We start from the raw sequence: 17042 nt of genomic DNA, 5'->3' as shown, positions 1-17042 counted from the left end.
TGTCCAGGGCTCAGTGGATAAAAACCCTCTCCTTCAGTATGACAGCGACAGCTATGAGGTCAGACCTTTGGGTCTCCTGGGAGAGAAGGTAAAGGCCACCAGAGCATGGATAGAGTTGCCTCACACGCTGGGAGAAGTGGGGCGAGAGCTCAGGATGACCCTGTCTGTCATCAGACGGGAGAGAAACAAGACCAGGGGTAAGTGAGGGACAGGGAGGGCAGATGGAGACAGTGAGCAGGAGGGGAAGGAGCAGGCACCGGCAGGAAGGGTGCTTTGTGGAGGGGAACTGAGCCCTGGTCCGGCCTCAGGGCCACCGCGGACCTAAGGGCAAGACAAGGGCAAGGTGTGCAGAGATTACAGCCCCTACATGTGCAGAGAACGCCTGACTGTGGGAGACGGTGGGGCTCTCAGAGGCAGGATGACATCCGTGTGTGTGTGCACTGCAGGTCCCCTCACCCTGCAGGCCACGCTGTCCTGCCAACGCGAGGCAGAGCAGCGCACTGGTGCGTCCTGGACGTGCAGCTTCAATGGAGAGACCGCCTTCCTCTTTGACACGATGAACATGAACTTGACACTCGTTGGTCCTGGAGCCAGAGGGATCGAGGAAGCCTGGGAGGACAAGGGACTGGTGAGGTATTTCAGGAGGATCTCAATGGCAGATTGCAGTCGCTGAATTAGGGAATTCTTAGACCACTGGGAGCAAGTGCTGGAACCCACATGTAAGTTAGCAGGGCGGGGAGGATGTGGTAGCTTTTGTTAAGGGTCTAATGCCTTCCTTGTGTGGGTGCGAGTATGTGTGTGTATAATGGAAAAGTTGACGAATGGATGTATGGGTTGCTTTTCTGGTGGACTTCACGTCTGGAGAGTCAGTGACTGCCGTGGGATTTCCCACCACCCTCCTTTCCCATCCCTTCTCCCTCAGTGCAGAAGTTCCCACCTTCGCTAAGCAATGATTCAGTCATCAGGGACTGATGTATCAATGCTTCCAGGCCTACTGTTCCTGTGTTTTGATTATCCTTTAATGAGGTCAAAGGTCACTTCTTTCTTATAAAGCCTTTGCCTCTTTCCTCGGACAAAATTAAGCATCCTCAATTCTGTCTGCCTCAAAAAGGTCTACCCACACACCCAGTACATGTCAAAATGTATAATAATCAGATGGACATTTACTGTCTCCCTCAGTAGACTATGCAACCCTTTGGAACAAGGCACAACCCCTTTTCATCCTTATATTCCTGGACTTAATAGAGTGTGTGTCACGTAATGAGTCAGTAAATATGGGGTGACATGTACTTCCTGGGAAAATAGGTGCTGAGGGAGGTGTCTTAGATTTGACAGGGCTTTCCCTTTTTTGTTTATTTTAGTACCACCATGACAGCCCTCAGAACTTTTGTCAAGTATGCAGAGAAAGGTCTCATTGATTATGGGAGCAGCCATCTTTAGCTTCATCCTCTTAGCAGCTATTTGAGTGTGGATATCAGGCAGCATGGAAGGTAAGTAGCAGGCTGGCCTCTGGTTCTTGGGCAGGACATAGTCTGGTAAGGGCTTGGGAGAGGTGAGCCATGGTCTCCCTGATGCATCTCAACATACAAATGATGCTCTTGGTAGGACTGAATTCCCACACTCCACTGTAGCCATTTGAAATCATGGATAGGAAAATGTTCGGCAGACTTTGAAATCATACACAATTGTTGGTTAACATTATATCACTTTATCATACCTGCTTATTTTTAATAGTCATAGTTAGTATAATAACTAGTATTTAAAAGGTTTGATGATACCTTCAGGGCTATTTTTATCACAAGTGAAAGTTTCTTCTCATTACAAGCCTACTTTAGCTCTCTGAAGCCTAAGGCAAGGAGAAATCTTGACGCTGCTTCAAGGGCATCTTACTGCCCTTGACTGCCTGTGTGGGGTAGACAGCTCATAGACAGAAGAACCTGCAGCCCATGGTGGTACACTCCAGACAGCCTGGGCGAAGAGACCACTTTTTTCTGCCTCAAATTCACTAGGAGATGGACCCTGAAAAACTTTATAAAGTTTCGCCTTTTCAGGGAATGGCAAGAAATACTGAGCTTATTTTTTCCTTTTTTTTTTTTTTTTTTTCTCTATTTTACCTTCTAGTTCTACCTTCCACTCTGTTCTGGATCTGAAAGCTATAGGTTCTTAAATGTCAGTCCTGAAAATAAAACATTATAGTAGACTGCATTTTTCTATCCAGTTATTTATTTTTGCCCTCCTAAAAATATGTAGACATTTAAAAATATAAAATTCATAATGTCCAAGCTTGTAATCAAAAAATATTCAGACATGCTAGAAGGCAACAAAATGTGATCCATAATCAGGAGAAAAAGGAGTTAATAGAAACTGATGCAGAAATAAATAAGATGCAGAAGCTGCTCACAGGCAGCTAGAACTCTCCAGTATAGCCTCCCCTGGGTTGGACATTTTCATATACCTTACTATGTGTTAAAACACACCTCCTGTTGAAGGCCCCTCCACAGGCTGTAGAGATAATTCATCAGGTCCCCGTATTTAACTGTGTTCACATTTCTAGTTGTTTGTAGAAACCTGAGTAAATGTGACTACTTTTTAAAATATTTTTGAACAGCACTGTGTTGCTCAAGTACAACACCTCAGGGACCTAATGTGGAAACAATCAGGGACGTAGGAGGTGAAGAACTGAATACGGTGTCTGGTGGCTTCCCAGTTGAGCTAGTTGATGTGTCTGGAGCAGTCCCTGAAGTTGCAAGGATTCATGGAGAGCTCCTTCTCCCCAAGAACTCATGCCCCTTTGAACTGATACCCTGAGCAGGTCTGGCTGGTTATTTAAAAAAAAAAAAAAAAAAAAAAAAAAAAAGTTTGGCTTTATCGATTGTGCCAGGCAGTGGCTAATTGGAGACTACAGCATAGTATTGTTAAGACAATAAGATTTCCAGAATTTTCTGCTATCTTGTCTCATTTCTACACTGATATAACCTTTATTTCCCACCAAACCTTGTTTTCTCACCTTGGATCCTAGAATACTGAAGCTGCAAAATGAACACGAGTGACTCCTTTATGCCACCTGCTGTTTTCCATAGGAAGTTGTAGCGAGAGGCAGCATACATTCTGGTTAGTGGAACTGCCACCATGAATATATGAAAAACCAATGGTGAACTGATGCACAATTTTACATGCCATAATTTTTAAAAGGTATCCAGTAGGTTTATTTCCCAGACTAGAGCAGTGGAGCAGTCTATTGTTTTGAGTGAGAAGAATTCAGAAGTAAAATTGGCCCTGGCCAGTGTGGCTCAGTTGGTTGAAGCATTGTCCTATAAGCAAAGGGTTTCAGGTTCAATTCCTTGTCAGGGCACATACCTAGGTTGTGGGTTTGATCCCCTGTCCAGGCACACACGGGAGGCAACCAATCAGTGTTTCTCTCTCATGTCGATGTTTCTTTCTCTTCCTTCCTCTCTCTGAGGAGGATTTTTTTTTTTAAATGAAATTGAGAAGCCCTCATAGGTTGATGGTACTAGTCAGTCACCATATTAACTCATAAAGGTTGTGAAATGGAGAAATAAAATAGAATAAGTTACTTTTAAAAAAGAAAGAAAGTTTGAGTTTGATATAAACCCTGCCCTGACTCATGTGTGGCTGGCACAGAATCACCATACAGAGCAAGAGCAGAGTGGACTTTCTGGACACTGATAATCTAACACGGAGTCACTGTCAGCCATGACAGTTATGTCAAGTGCTATGTCAAGACTGAGGTAATAAGGTATAATGGAATGTACAAAACCACAAGTCCAACACTGGGATAAGGACTCCATCTGGACACTGATATGAGTGGGACCTCCACTCCTGGTGGGCTGTAGGAACTCAGTGCTCCGACCACCAATGCAGGAGCCTGGCTGTACCAGGGGTAACTCCTCCAAGCTCTAAGCCCTGCTGAACTTCCACTCCACCAGACAAGTGCCACTGCAGTCACCTGACTTGTGGCTTGAGACCCACACCCACCGGTAAAGACAGGATAAAGTATATATGGAGTCACTCATGTCAACCAGGATGGCTGCTGGTCAGTCATGACACTGGTTCAGGAAGGAAACTATGTAAGTCATGCCAGGCGGCAGGGGAGGGCACACCTACTTATAAGGTCACTATTTACGTATTTATTAGGTGCCAAGATTTTAAGGGCACTATTTACGTATTTATTAGGTGCCAAGATTTTTGGTATAAGTGAGGTGGGTGGACTTCAGAGTCCACAGAGACAGCAAATTCCCCACCACGGTGCTCCACTGACGTTCTGCGCCAGCAATAGGAGAAGCTTTGCTGATAGTTCCACCGCTGATCTGGCTTCAGCCTTGGGTACCACCACGGGGGTATCTGACGCACAACCCAGACATCTGCCCTGACCCAGAATCGAACCGGTAACCCTTTGGTTCACAGGCCGGCACTCAATCCACTGAGCCACAGCAGCCAGGTATGCTGTTCAGCACTCCCTTAAGCTTACCTCCCAGCATTACTTTCCCTGCCCCGGGTAGAGACTGGAAGTGAACACAGACCGGATGCAGGTGGGGGGGCGGGGCAGGGGCGGGGCAGGGGCGGAGCAAAGGCGGAGCGGCGGGCGGGGCTGACTGCATCCGCTGTTCGCGTTCCTGGTGCTGATCCGCGTAGAGGCGGCTTGTGGCCACCGAACGGTGCCTGGTTCGGCAGAGAGGCGCCGCGGGGAAACCTCCGGAGAGGACGAAGAGCGCGGCCAGGTGGTGCCCGCTATGATTCCTCCTACCGCAGCTCCCACCGGCGACCGTGCGCCCGCGGCCTTGGGGTCGCAGCCAGGCCCGGAGGGGGTCGCGCTTTGAGGATCCAGGGCCTCCGCACCCCGCTGCCGAGCCAGAGGAGCACAGCGCCCGCGCTTGCCCTCCCTCCCGCGTCACGCTCTACGGCTAACCTCTGCTCACGTCCTCGGCTGCCGGCCGCCATGGCCTTTGCCACCGCGCAGAGCGCGGGCTCGAAGCGCCGGCAATCGCCGCGGCACCCGGCGCTGCGCGGGCTGCTGCTGCTCTGCTTGTGGCTGCCGAGTGGTCGCGCGACCGGGCCGCCCCCCGCGCCGCTGTCCGAGCTGCACGCGCAGCTCTCGGGCGTGGAGCAGCTCCTGGAGGACTTCCGCCGGCAGCTGCAGCAGGAGCGGCCGCAGGGGGAGCTGGAGCTGGAGCTGCGCGCGGGTGGCGGCCCACAGCAGAGCTGTCCGGGCCCGGGCGGCAGCCGCTACAGTGCCATGTCCGACGCCATCATCCGCACCAAGGACTCCATCGCGGCGGGCGCCAGCTTCCTGAGGGCGCCGGCGGCCGTGCGGGACTGGCGGCAGTGCGTGGCGGCCTGCTGCTCCGAGCCGCGCTGCTCCGTGGCCGTGGTGGAGCTGCCCCGGCGGCCCGCGCACCCCGCACCAGCGCTCGGATGCTACCTCTTCAACTGCACGGCGAGCGGCCGCAGCGTCTGCAGGTTCGCGCTGCACCGCGGCTACCGCAGCTACAGCCTCAGCCGCGCCCCGGAAGGGCAGCAAGACCTGGAAGCCGGGGACGCGGCTACCGCGCGGGCCTCGCCTCGGCTGGGTAAGCTTGCCACTGAGAGAGGCTGGGGCCGGACCGCCTGGGCTCTGCTGGCCTGGCACCAGCTCGGCTCCTGCATCCGGGAAGACTCTCCTGGGCAGGACCGCTGGGCCCTCCCTCCTCAGCCAGCTCAGAAACGGGACACCCCTGTTCCAACGTATGTTAGTTGCGGGCATCCGGAGGAATGGCTCTGATTTCTCAGTCTTAGGGATGGTTTCTGAAAAACGCCAGTAGGAGGGGCGGAAGCAGGCACGGTGGGCTGGTTTTGCAATTTTTCAAGGCTGGGCGCTGGAGGCTGATCTGAGAGGCTTCACGGAAATTCAATTTAAAGGAGAAAAGTTCAGAGAAGGAAAAAACCCAAACCGTTTATTTCAGTCTCAGGTTTTAATAGGGCATGGCTTGTGTCAAGTAATTGCAAGAGCAAAATATAATTACATCCCAGATTACTCAAAATCTTACAGGGCCCGTCCCCAAGGCGGATGGGAGGGGCTATGACCGTGGGATGGTGACAAAAGCGCGTACGGGGCCTGCGCAAGGTTCTGCGAATGGTCAGAACCCGTTACCACGCCCACTGCGTCACAGGCCACCGTCAGGGATTTAAAAATAAGGCGGCGGCCATTTGCAGAGAGAGAAGCATGCGGTTTGAAACGGGAAGGCCACGTGGCTGGCAAGGAGGCTGGGGCTTCCACCCAGGGTGGAAGAGCACCACGCGTGGTTCTGGATTAAGAGCTGGAGAACGCGGCGACACAGGCAGAACCTCCCCAATCAGGCACGAGTGATTGGGAGCTGCAGGTAAAGCTGAACTGTGCCTGGCAAATCCACAGACTTCTGTTTTCCTAGAGGGAAAGGTTACCTCTGACTTTTCTAAAACTAGCCTGGTTTGGCAGGGGGAGGCAGAACTCTGTGTTTGTGGGTGTTTTAAAGAAAGTAGGACTTAACGGCAGAAATCTGCCATTAATCTAAATCTGTATAACCTTTAAATAAATCCTTTTCTTTCCACCAAACTCTGGTATTGTATTCAGAGTTACGCTTTTGGTGGCAGGCAATCGGGCCCCTCATAACTGAGCAGCGGGTGGGTTCTGTTTCAATCTCAGGGTTTCTTAGCGTGGGTGGCTCTCCTGGTCGTTCCAGCTGTAGTTGCTGTCATCAGACAAAAATGGGGGAAAGCGCGTGTCCGGTATTTTTGAGGTGGGTCCAACCGATTTCCGTGGACTACTGTTCCCTTTCATAGAGCGAAAAGAAGGGACTTGATTTTAGTTGAAAAGCAGAAAATTTAGGGCACATCCCCTTTTTAAAAAGAGGCAAAAGGATGCTTTTCAGGGGATGGTTTTACTTTCTGCAGGTGTTCAGAATGAGAGAATCAAGACACAGTAAAGAAAGCACAAAACGTAGTAGTTGGAGATTAAAATTAAGGTCACTGAGGGACTAAAGCCTGGATGTGGTCAGCTCAGTGTCGGATCACAAGATTAGAGGAGCAGACTCAGTTGGTTTGGAAGTCTGGAGTCTCCGTGACCTGCGGGGCCAATGAGCAGAGTCTGGAAATCTGTGTGCACAATACCTTACCCACCTCTACCAAAGAGGAGGCTCAAAACCCTTGTCGGGGAGCAGACATCGAAGGTCACCCAGTGACTTCCTCATCCTGGAGGCAGACACTGGGAAGGACCCCCCAAACTTTTTCCCTTAAGTGGGGGCAAGAGGCACTTTTACTTGGCCCTCCACCAGCATCCCTGAATGTGGCCTATGGCCGATACACATATATCCTTCCTCTCTGCTGAAACACAGACCTAAAAGCCCAAGAGTAGAAAACTGAAATCCTTTTTCCTTGTTCTCTATGCACGTTTGGAAGAAACTGACATCATCATCAGCTCATGTGGAGAAAGACTAGAACAGTACTCACTAAAAATGATGATAATCATATTGAGGTTGTGGATCTTTTTTTCCTAACATGTTGCAATTTTAAAAAACACAATTTAAAAAATGATGGATTTTAACCTGCACTATCTAAGCCAGTGGTTCTCAACCTTCCTAATGCCCCAACCCTTTAATACAGTTCCTCATGTTGTGGTGACCCCCAACCATAAAATTATTTTTGTTGCTACTTCATAACTGTAATTTTGCTACTGTTATGAATAGTAGTATAAATATCTGATATGCAGGATGTATTTTCATTGTTAAAATTGAACATAATTAAAGCATAGTGATTAATCACAAAAACAATATGGAATTATATATGTGTTTTCTGATGGTCTTAGGTGACCCCTGTAAAAGGGTCACTCAACCCCCAAAGGGGTCGCAACCCACAGGTTGAGAACCGCTGATCTAAGCCTCTTTTTTTAGTCTGGCCCTGCTTCTGTCACTGGACTTAAGGAGGCCCTACTGAGGCCTCAGCCTCAGCTCTGTCATTTGTGCCCACACAGCACGGGTCCAGATCCAGAACCTCTTCCTTGTCATTAAGGCTGTGTTTTCAACAGTGGGTTATAAATCAGATTAGTTAACAGTATTATTATTCTCTGTATAAAATGCCACCTTGATCTGCCCCACCAAAACTGGTATGTCTTACCTCTGTAGATCTTACCAAATGTTTTGTTTTTAAAAGAAATCAATATTACCATAGTACTTAACATTGGTTTATTACATTTTTATGACACAAATTCAAAATTACATTTCTCTTCTGCTTCATTGGCAAGTCAAATATTTTTAAGTGTAGCAGGCTCCTTTCCTCTTATCATCATTTGTTTATTTTGTAAGGCCTTGTGACTGGGTAGATAAGCTCTGGCTTACTTTAAAATACATTGTACAATGTAATTGCCTGAACTTGAACTGAGGAGGAAATGTCTGTTATTTCAAATACAACAGTGACCAATTTAGAGGACATGAGAATTTCACTGTATTCATAAATCATATCTTTATTTTTAGCATATAGTTATATTTCAGCTTCTCTACTTACAAATAGTATTTTAAGATACACTTCAATGCAAGTAGCAGCTAACCATAATATTACTGCAGAATTATATGATGCATTCCAAAATTATAAAGTGGTAAACTGCTGTGTGGAAAGCCAGAACCAAAGGAGGGTTCTCTATAAATCTCTATAAAAGGGGACATTACTCATGCAATTGTTACACCTCTCTTTATCTGGAAAAGCAGAATAAAGACATCAGGTGTGGATCTTTGCTCAGGTGGAAAAAGTCAGAACACGTTTCTTCTTAAGCACAGGTTGCTTACGTGGCTTATCGAAATCTGACGTTCCAGTGCGCTGATTCCTTGTAATAATGTGCTCACTAAATGAGTCATGAGACTGGCGGTGGCGGCATTCTCTTTCAGAAAAAATGTCTCAGCTCAAAGAGCTTCAGGCCTCTCACAGAAAGGAGAGAATCGCTTGTTGAGAAGATAAGGCTGGACAGGAGGTCTCTAAACATCCCGAAGGGAATGGTAACTGGTTAGAGGATTTTTAGATTAGCATTCCGGAAGCTTCATTCTAGCTGGGGTGTGTTAAGAGTAACTTAACTACCTGTTGCTGTCTCTTGAGAAACTACTGGGATTGCAGCTAACCTCAAACCTCTGGCACTGGGGCATCTGGGACCCGCAGAAGTTTGCTTAGGATACAGCTTTCCCTGCAGAAGAAGAAAGGCAGTGTCTTCCTTACAACATTGGTCAGACTGAGTAAAGGAGGAACTAACTAGTCCAGGCCAGCATTTGGACCAGAACTTTGGCACCAGAGGATGGAGGAAACAGTAGATACCAAAAACGGTGTATACCATCCCGTAGAATTTGTGTTTCACGTGATACTACTAAGTTTCTTTAAAATATATGTTCATTTGGGCAAACTTACTAATAAGCTTAAATCTATTGAGATGGTCACAGCTCTGCTCTTAGAAATGCAGCTTCTCCCATCAGTCATCACTGAAGCAGCTGTCAGTTAATTATTCATATTTGAGTGACTATAAGTAGCCTTAAACTATTTCGTTCCAGTCTAGGTCACAGGTAGATATTACACATAACTTGTTTTGCTGCTTTGGGACAACTGAAAACTTGGTGTGCTGGCTTCTGTTATGAAAATTAGTAATTAGAAGCTGTGAACTTCTGCTTTCCTAGGTGAAAAATTAGACTCTAGAAAATGTCATGTGGACTTTATTTTGTAGGGTCTAAGAACTTGCCTTAACTTTCCAATTTAATTTATTTCCCACCCATTGAACACTATATCATTCCTGTTTTAAAAACTTGAGGATAAGAAAATCTATATCAGAGGTGAATTTGGTTTTTTTAAGGTTTGTTTCAAGAATTTTTGTTATAAATTCACTTAATAGAACTTTGAACATAAGTAGTTTATAAATTAAGTGAAAATTTCACTCTGGAGAATAAAACTTCTTCAGATTTACACATTGGAGGGCCTAGTTCACGGTCGTATACCCACAAGTCTGTTCTTTTGCTGCTCATAGCTGACACTCCACACTTTTTCTTCCACATGTATTGCAGCTAAATTCTGTGTTAATTTATTGTTATTATTTATTATGTAAAGAGATATTGTACAATGAAAACCATTAAGGAAATAACTTCCAGTTGCTAGACTTTTTCTTAGCAGTTCTTTGCTGAACTCCCTAAACAAGTTACCTCTCAGTTAATTAGAAAACATAGGGAATCATCTCGCCTGTAAATTGTTTTCTTTCCCAGAAAAGGATGAGCCTCCGCTTAGCAAGGCCGGGCGGGATATGGTTTTGCGTCGGCCCACAGACGAGGTGACTTTGGATGGTCGTGAGAGCACAGATGACCACGCCATTGTCCGGTATGAGTGGACGCTGCTGCAGGGTGACCCATCAGTGGACATGAAGGTAATCATTGTCTTTCTTCATTGTCATGAAAACTGATGTTTCAGTGAAGTGGTCTTTGGTAATGCCCTTCCACTTACGTTTCTGCTAGCAGAAAAGGTAAAAAATGGAGAAAGTATAAAAGCAATTGTCAAAAAAATGGTTTGGTCTATGAATTCACTTTTCCACTGAGTAAACAGTGACTCATCATTTGTTTTGAAACTTACTTTGTTCTTGCTGCTTTTTTGTTGACTTCTCCAGAATACAAAAAAAGCTTTGAGGAAAAAGACTCCTGCTTTGTTTTAATGATTCAGATTACTGATTAACATTTGTATTTCTTCTTTTCTTAGTTCAAGATCCAGATAGAAAAACTGAAAAATACAGAGGAGCATAAAGAGGAAGATAACATTATAATGAACTCATTCTTTGCATGCTCCAGGAAGCAATCCTCTCACTTAGCAGTCAGGCCTGCTCGAGATAATTGAATGAATAAGTGAGTTGCTCCACCCTGATTCTCTTCAGGCTCCTCTGGGCCAGGAATGAGTCACTTAACGCACTGGTAGACACCTGGAGTCCTGAGTCCTGAGGCAAGCAGCCTGTTGTTAATCTCATCAGGACTGCTTCTGATTAGAGTATTTCCTGGCTTGGGCAGATAAACTTCATCCAAACCACTTTAGTTAGAGGAAGTGGGAAACTTAAACAACAGATATTTATCTTCTCACACTTCTGGAGGGGAGAAATCCAAGATCAAGGTTCCTGTGTCTTCATATGATCTTCCGTCTGTGGAGAAACACTGATTTTTATTCTCTTGAAACAAAAACAAAAACAAAAACAATCACCTAGTCCCTCAAGACTGATTTTCATGCACTGATTTACTCAATGGTTATATAGTCTTAGAATTAGGCTGGACCCTTGTTCAGCATGATACCCGGCCTCCCATCCATATGAGCCCCTTCTATGACATCCTTCTGGGGGTCTCCCACTCCCTGCCTTGATTGTTCCAGAGATGAACACTCACTACTTCACATCATGTCCTATGACATCTTTAAACAGCTGTAATATTAGGCAAACAGGATATGTCTTCCTGTTAACTTAGGTGCATTAGTGCTGAGTCGTCTTTTTGAAAAAGCATTGAACACATCTTTCTTTTTAAAAGACTTTATTTATTGATTTTTTTTAAAAGAGAGGGTGGGAGTGGGGTGCGAGAGATTGTGAGAGAGAAACAAACATTGATTTGTTGTTCCAGTCATTGGTTGATTCTTATATGTGTCCTGACTGGGGATTGAACCCACAACCTTGGCATATCGGGATGATGCTCCACCCAACTGAGCTATCTGGCTGGGACACATCTTTCTTTATTTTAGGTGACAGTTCCTTAAGTCTTTGAAAAAAAAAAATGAACGTCACCCCTTGGAATGCTCTTGGAACATCATACTCCCACTTCTTTCAGATGTTCTTCACATGAATTGGTTTCCAGACCATCCACCCTCCAGCCTCTTCTGGATTTTCTCAGATTCATCCATGCTCTTGTAAAACCTGACACCCCTGATTGGACCCCCTATGTCACCTGAAAATGTGTGTGTTTTCCTGACACAGATATTACCTCCTGTGATCCAGATGTTGTCTCTACTTCTATTCATGAAATTTAATTTACTATTTAGTAGCTACATCACATGGGAGAGTCATATGGCATTTTCCATGAGCTGGATTCCCTGAAATCTGCTTCATCTTTTATGTAAACGGCTGCCCTGATGGCCTCCCCACCTTGTTTGTGTAATTGATTTATTGAACCCGAGGGAAGGACCTTACATTTCTCCTTTTCACATATCAGCTTTTGGGTTTCCATCTACAGTAGGAATCATTTTGAATTTAGAGTGTCATCCATCATATTTATTACCCTTCTATGCCTTATGTCAGCTGTGAAACTATTATATCTATACTGAAATCTTAGAGAACTAAGGTTGATTAGGAAAGGTTCATGGACAAGGCGGTCATACCACCAGAGAGGGACACTGACTTAATTGGCACTTCTGGGGTATATTTGTTCAAGCAATTACAAGCCTGCCTCTATTGTCAACTAGCTTTTCATCTGTACTACTAAAAGCTTTATTCTGTACATGATGAATCACATATAGGAGTGCTAAGTAAAAATAATGCTAATGGTCCAGTATTTAATTTATTGAGGATATTTATAAAGGGGCAACAAAGTTAGACATTTCTTACAGGCTTTTAGGGCTGACTGCTGTGCCGTCAAGAGGAAAACCTGGACCAGTTTCCTAGCCAACTATTTTAACAGTCACAGCAGATAGATCTAAAGTTATAAAACCATTATCTACGTGGCAACATCTGTTGTAAGAGAAACATTTGCAGCTAAACTGTGACTGTCTTTAATAATGTGTATTCACGAATGCCCCCAGGAGTAAGTGCATCCTTCTATGACGTCATCATAATGAAGCATCATTGATTGAGCATCCACGCAGTGGCAGGCAGTTTAGATAGATCTGTAATCCTCAGAGCAAACTTGCCAGGAGGGGCCTTCCCATTTTTTGGGTTGAGATCACCATATAAAGCTGTGAAAGGCTGAAACAGCACGAGCTTACTGAGCGTCTTTCAGCGAAATTCTGGGGATTGTGGAGCAGCTTTTTTCAAGGTTAACATTTATTAATTATAAAATGCAGTAATGCAAATGATTCTTGTCCATAGAAATGCAAATACTATCTTTTCAAATAGAAATGCAGTTTATTTCCACACTGTAGAAAAGTGGATTTCAAATGAGACATTTTAGCACTCATAGGTATTAATCTGTTCACACACTCATTTCAGTACCTAATAGGTACTCACAGCAGACTTGGCTCAGTTTTGCGTTTACTAGCAACGCCACGTTGTCACTCGTGACTGCTTCTGTCTGTCCAGGTTCTCCTTTGGATTAGCACAACACCTTGTTGGCTCTTCAGTTAATGAGTTAAAGTCATTGATGCATGTGCATATTATATGCGTGTGAGGTTTTTAGATTTTGAGAATTTTCCTGGACAGTAATTAACAGCCTTCAAGGGCTGCCCCCCTCTGGTCCCTTTTACCGGGGCAGCCTGATTTTCCAGAATTTCTGACAGGAGAATTGGGATTCTCAAACCAAGTCACCTTTTTTCTGAGAAGGGGCTCCAGCTGACTTGAAATGTTAATGCACCCCCACCCCCCCCACAAGTTGGGCTAACTGGAAGGTGGCTGGGGATGGAGGAAGGGCAGTGGTAGTCTAATGTAGCGCCGTGATTAAGTTAAAACCCAGCGTTGAATGCTCTTGCTCTGAAGGCCAGTAACTATCCCTGCCTCTTAGGAGCTCTCGTCGTTCAGACTTTCCCCTGAGCGCCTACCCCAGCCCCCTCTTAGTCCTCCTCTCTCGTCTCCCATGGTCCGCCATCTGCACAGACTCCCCTCCCCATTCTCTCATCTCCTGCAGTAGAATAGTCAGGCCCCTGCCCCCGCCTTGTCTTGCAACAGTTTATGACCAGGTTATAGGACCTGTCTTTCCACGGCCAAATGACCAATTCAGGCACTCAGAAACCAGCAAAGACCAACGAGGTTCTCACCCGAAGAGGAATGATGCTGCCGCCTTAATGACAATAAAATTCATAGCTAATCTGTTTTAGCGTCTAGTGCATGTCCAGCACTGTGCTAAATACTTCGTTTTGGGACAGCTCGAGTCCCTGACTTGGTTTCTTCGTTTGTGAAGGAAGAATAGGAGAGACGATTGGTGAGAACCAAGAGGCCAACTACTAGATTTTTGTTTTATTATTATTATTATTTTTTAAAATTTTACTCATTTTTAGAGAGGCGGAAGGGAGGGAGAGAAACACCAATGTGCAGTCGGTTGCCTCTCACACACCCCCAACTGGGGACGTGGCCTGCAACCCAGGCATGTGCCCTGACCGCAAACTGAACCAGCCACCTTTCAGTTTACAGGCCGGTGCTCAATCCACTGAGCCACACCAGCCAGGGCTGACAACTAGATTTTAAAAGATATTCTACATCCACTTAACTGAATATTATTCTAGAATACATTTCTTAAATGCAAGAAGACACATTTTTTTCCTGGCAGTCCATTAGATGACACTGAGTTTCATGATTATTCAACAGACTACATTTACATCTGAATTCAGAATGTAAAACATGATACAGAGCACAAGGATATTCATCAGATTTGGAAAAATTTCTAACCGCATGATTTTAGAGTACCACATGTAATAGGAGCTTGCCAAAGGGTGGATGTTGTTTATACCAATAAGTTAATTATTAAACTCAAGCCAATTGCGTACTGGCTTGACTGCTATACATAATTAATTTTTTAAAGTAAATGGGTATAATATCATCTAAATTGGGATGTGTCTGAGAGTGAAAGGATGTGGTTTCAGTAATGACACCAGGACCACAGAGATGAACTAGGACTATCTTGAGCAAACAGGAACATGGGTCCTTCTTGATAAAATCCAGGTTTTATGAGACTGGACGGTCTGAGATTTCCCAAGCAATCTTGCTTTTAGACTACCCTCAGATTAAAATAGTATTTTAAAACTGAACCTGAGAGAAAGGTTTTGGGAACAAACTTAAATAGAAGCAAGAATACTGACTTCTTTGTCTAGGGCAAAGAGCACAAAATAATTGTTGAATTTCAAATTGCATCCTGTCTCTGTGGGTGAGAGATACCTTGTCATTTGCTCCTCAGTCAGATTACCTGGGCTATAATTTGGGTCAATACTGAAAATGCCCACCAAAGGAAAGGAGATGATTAAAATTGAAAAACTTTATAAAAAATTAGTGAGCAGGATTTTCAAGGTAGCCTGTGATTCTTTAACCGATACATAAGGTTCCACAGAACATACAGTGACCTTTAAAGAGTAAAGGCTCACTGCCTCTGTTGTCTTCTGTTTTCTACCTGTCTTCACTGATAACAGGCCAAAGAACTACGTAAAATTTATAATATCGTGACAGGCCTTGGCCAGGTGGCTCAGTTGGTTGGAGAGTCTTCCCATACACCAAAAGGCTGTGGGTTCGATTCCTGGTCAAGGCACATACCTAGGTTGCAGGTTTGATCCCTTGTAGGGGCATGTACATGAAGCAACTAATCAATATTTCTCTCTTTCCCTTCCTCTCTCTAAAATCAATGAACATACACTCGGACGAAAATTAAAAAACAAACAAACGAATAATATAATACCATGACAGAATTTTAAAGGATAAGGAAGAATTTCTTTAAAATGATTTTCAGTGAGGCAAGTATGATGAGCTGAAAACTATTTCAATTGCCTATGGATGCTGCCAGAGGCTTTTTCTCCCCCTCCCTCAATCTACCATTCCTTTTTTCTTTCTTTCCTTCCTCCACCTCTTCTTTCTTCCTTTCTTGATATTTTTTCCCTTTTTCTCTAAAGCCTAGAATTGTACCCTGTACCTACTAGGATTCTAATGCTTGCTAATTGATTGATTATTTTGGGGGGAAAAAAAAGATTTTTAGTTGGTTGCTATGCACCCTGCCCAGGGACCTAACCACACCCCAGGCATGTGCCCTGACCAGGAATCGAACCGGTGACCGTTGGACACCCAACCAACTGACCCACACTGGTCAGGGCTAAAACAAGTGCAGTTTTTGACACACAAAAAAGCCAGAGGTTCCAGGAGTGAGAGTAAAAGCAAAAGGAAAGGGAGAAAGTAAAAAACACCACATCCCATGGTACCAAAACCTGACCCTAAATATTTCCTCAGTATCCTTGCAATTCAGTAATTTCTGTCCTCCCAAACCTTTTAAGAAAGGAAAGAAAGTAATGGCAGCCCACAAGACATTTTAGGGACAAAAGACATTCCCAGGGCTGCAGATTTCCTAAGTCACACGCGAGGATATATTGGTGCACATGAATGAATATTCTGTTGCTTGGGGGATTTTTTTGTAAGTATCTCACTTCAAGAGTGAAAGTTGGTCTCTCAACTTTCTCAGTTGTAAAGGATACTATCAATACTACCTGATAGGGGCCAGTGGGTGCTAACATGAAAAATGCAGATAAAGCATTGCAGAGCATAACATGGGCACTCCAGGTAACTATTATGGTTCATTCTAAACATCTTGGGATATAAAATACTTGTGGGGTCTTTTTGGCCAATGGTTTAACTAACTACAATCAGAATAGATTTATTCACTTGTATATAAACAAGAACCTTCTAATGGCAAGGAGCAGGGAAATAAGACACTATGAAGAACTTTTAGGGGATATTACTCTCAAGTAGCTTGACTCTAGTTGAGATTAGACATGCACCAAATAACAGTACCACGTAGAAAATGGCAAGGCTGTCGGAGAAGGTCGGTAAAGTGTTACTGGAATTCAGAGGAGGTGGAGATTAAATTCTAGCCAAAGGGGGTCAGAGAAGACTTTCAGGGGAGGGCCCTGTAGGTACATGTCTAATCTTAATATTTTGACACTAGGACTTGTAATTATATTAATTTGAAAATTTCAGGTTGAAAAGATCCACATGCTATCCTGCAGAAATTTTGGAATGCCTGAGTGTTCCATTCAATGTATATTGAAGGTGATAACAGCACCTACAGCCATGAAATCAGCAGCCATATGGAATGAGAATTGGGTGTGGCTTTGCCCAGAGGACAGCTGGCCAT

At 44.7% G+C, this 17042-nt stretch overlaps 1 protein-coding gene across 1 annotated transcript in view; it reads left to right on the top strand.

Moving 5' to 3' along the window:
* Positions 1-4957: 4957 nt before the first annotated feature.
* The window catches only part of LRP11 (LDL receptor related protein 11), a 30455-nt gene continuing 18370 nt past the window's right edge, over positions 4958-17042 (top strand). Inside the window, exons 1-2 of the mRNA XM_090279971.1 lie at positions 4958-5588; positions 10257-10414. Of these exons, the coding sequence (XP_090136097.1) occupies positions 4958-5588; positions 10257-10414 (789 nt within the window). The remainder of the gene's footprint in view (positions 5589-10256; positions 10415-17042) is intronic.

This window comes from Furipterus horrens, unplaced genomic scaffold (genome assembly GCF_987537825.1).
Source record: "Furipterus horrens unplaced genomic scaffold, mFurHor1.1.pri manual_scaffold_6, whole genome shotgun sequence".
In the NCBI taxonomy this organism is placed as follows: domain Eukaryota; kingdom Metazoa; phylum Chordata; class Mammalia; order Chiroptera; family Furipteridae; genus Furipterus; species Furipterus horrens.
The sequence above is the reverse complement of the archived record's forward strand: the minus strand, read 5'-3'. Positions and strand labels throughout refer to the sequence as shown.